The sequence below is a fragment of the Austrofundulus limnaeus genome, unplaced genomic scaffold (genome assembly GCF_001266775.1).
Source record: "Austrofundulus limnaeus strain Quisiro unplaced genomic scaffold, Austrofundulus_limnaeus-1.0 Scaffold17, whole genome shotgun sequence".
NCBI lineage: Eukaryota > Metazoa > Chordata > Actinopteri > Cyprinodontiformes > Rivulidae > Austrofundulus > Austrofundulus limnaeus.
This window is the reverse complement of record NW_013952419.1, coordinates 3,507,099-3,509,206: the sequence shown is the minus strand read 5'-3', so window position 1 is coordinate 3,509,206 and position 2,108 is coordinate 3,507,099. Positions and strand designations below refer to the sequence as shown.

The 2,108-nt window shown below is 35.5% G+C and overlaps 1 protein-coding gene across 1 annotated transcript in view; it reads left to right on the top strand.

Moving 5' to 3' along the window:
- The window catches only part of rxfp2a (relaxin family peptide receptor 2a), a gene marked incomplete at its 3' end in the record, with an annotated part of 55,639 nt that extends 54,469 nt beyond the window's left edge, over window positions 1–1,170 (top strand). The window contains 1 exon segment of the mRNA XM_014003327.1: window positions 1,099–1,170. Coding sequence (XP_013858781.1) covers window positions 1,099–1,170 — 72 coding nt within the window.
- Window positions 1,171–2,108: the final 938 nt, after the last annotated feature.

Sequence of the window (2,108 nt, the reverse complement as noted above, 5' to 3'; positions counted from 1 at the left end):
CTCTCAGACTGAAGAAGTCTCTTGGAGGAGAGACGAAACGTTTCATTAGAGAAGAACCCGTCCAGAAGACCTATACAATTTTTTTCTTTTTCATTTTTTACCTGGATTACTGAGATGCATCAGGACAATGTGTAAGATTATTTGTCTTGTTAGTTTGATAATTTGACTCAAATTAAGTCAAACATTTTCTGCCAATGGAGTAAGAAAATTTTACTTGGTAAGATTTTTTGAAATACTTGATTTGACTCAATTTTTTCTTATTTCAAGAATCTTATCAAGTAAAATTTTCTTACTCCATTGGCTGACTTTTTTGACTTAATTTGAGTCTAATTTTCAGATTAAAAAGACAAATAATCTTACACATTTCGAAAACAAGATTATTATTCTTACACAATCAGTTCTGGTTTAGTAAATCAGTCTCAAAACAAGATCAAAAATACTTTTTGGCTGATATAAGATTTTAAAACTTGGTAAGATGAACATTTTTTGCAGTGAATGTGAAAAAAAAACAGCGAATAAGCTCTTCTTATTTCCACAACATCTTATTACAGCTAATTATGGAAAAAAAATTAGGCCATTTTGTTTGCATTCACCCGTTCTTCCTCACTGCTGTAAAACTTTAGGAATACAGAAAACTAAACAGAGTTGAACAGATTTGTAGTTCAAAATATTCTCCTCAAACCTGGGAGTGAAGGGTCTTATTAACTTGTCTCCTAAATAAAACACTGTTGGAACATAAATATTCATGTGTTCATTCAAGAATGTATAAAGTCAGACTTAGTTTTGGCAAAGCAACTTAGTTTCCTGTCGTTAACTTGGCAGTCAGGGAGTGAGAGACTCAGGTGTGTCATTATTACAGTGATCATTATGAACCACCACTTCATGTAAAGTTTAATCATCAAAATGTAAGTTTTTCTAWGCTTAAACTTAGTTTTGACTAACTTTACAGAAAGTTTTGTTTTTCTCATGAAATGTTGAGGCTTTGCCGTGCGAGTCTGTCACAGTAGGGTGGGTTTGGAGTTGTGTCTCCAGCTGCTGTGGGTGTCCACTCCGCGGAGACGAGCCAACGTTTTCTGACAGCCTATCTTTCCTGTTCAGAGTCCTGGAGGACAACAGGATCCGAGAGGTTCCTGAGAACACCTTCCAGTCTCTGTGGAAACTGGCTGACCTGTGAGTAGCTGCCACTTTATTTGGACATTTCTCATGTGTTTCGCACGGACGCTTCGAACCAGCAGGCGGAGGCTGGGCCCTCATCCATAATTGTGGAGGAGGAATTCAGACTAAAGCATTGCAGTACCTCTTTATATAGAGCCCAACTGAATGATTTAAATGTGAAAAAGAAGGATTTAAGATGATGTGTCTACTTATTTAGAAAAAACAACTCGTGTCACTGAGGAAAGATGTTTGTTTTATTTAAATTTTATCTGAATTTGTGAAAAGAACTATGAGTTTGCACTGAATCGTTGATTTAACATTTGAGAATTTATTGCAAAGTAAGTAATTAATTTCCTATAGACATTCTTTTCAGTATCAAAAAACTTTAGTGCTGTCAAATGAATAAAATTTTTAATCTATTAATTCCAAGGTAGCTGTGAATTAATCACGATTAGTCTTAAAGGGATCGCTGATTACATTTTACTTTATTTAATAAACATATATTTTAACTGTAAAATAAAGACTGTAAAAATACTGTAGGATGTTTAGTTTTTGTAATTTTTTAACTAAAAGTTTAAAAACGTAGTACATGGACGGGGCCATTTTATTTCCACACAAAGCATTCTGGGTAAATGATGACGTGCATAGGTCATCGATGCGAGGCTGCTAGCGAGCTATATCCACCCTGAAGTTTAATCTTGGACAATTTCTGATGATCGACTCTTTTAAATGAAACCAGAGAGCGTTGACAGAGAGGAGAAGGTAGAAATGACTCAGCCTGTAACTGAAAATATGGATGGAGGACAACAGAGCTGCTTCATGGAAGAAGAACCTCAGCTTAGTCTGTTAGCTTTAGCACCAATGCTATATTGCCTTATACTGTATGTATTAGCTCGGTGCTAGCGCGGCAAACTAACATGCTAAACTGAGGTCCTCCATCCATATTTTCAGTT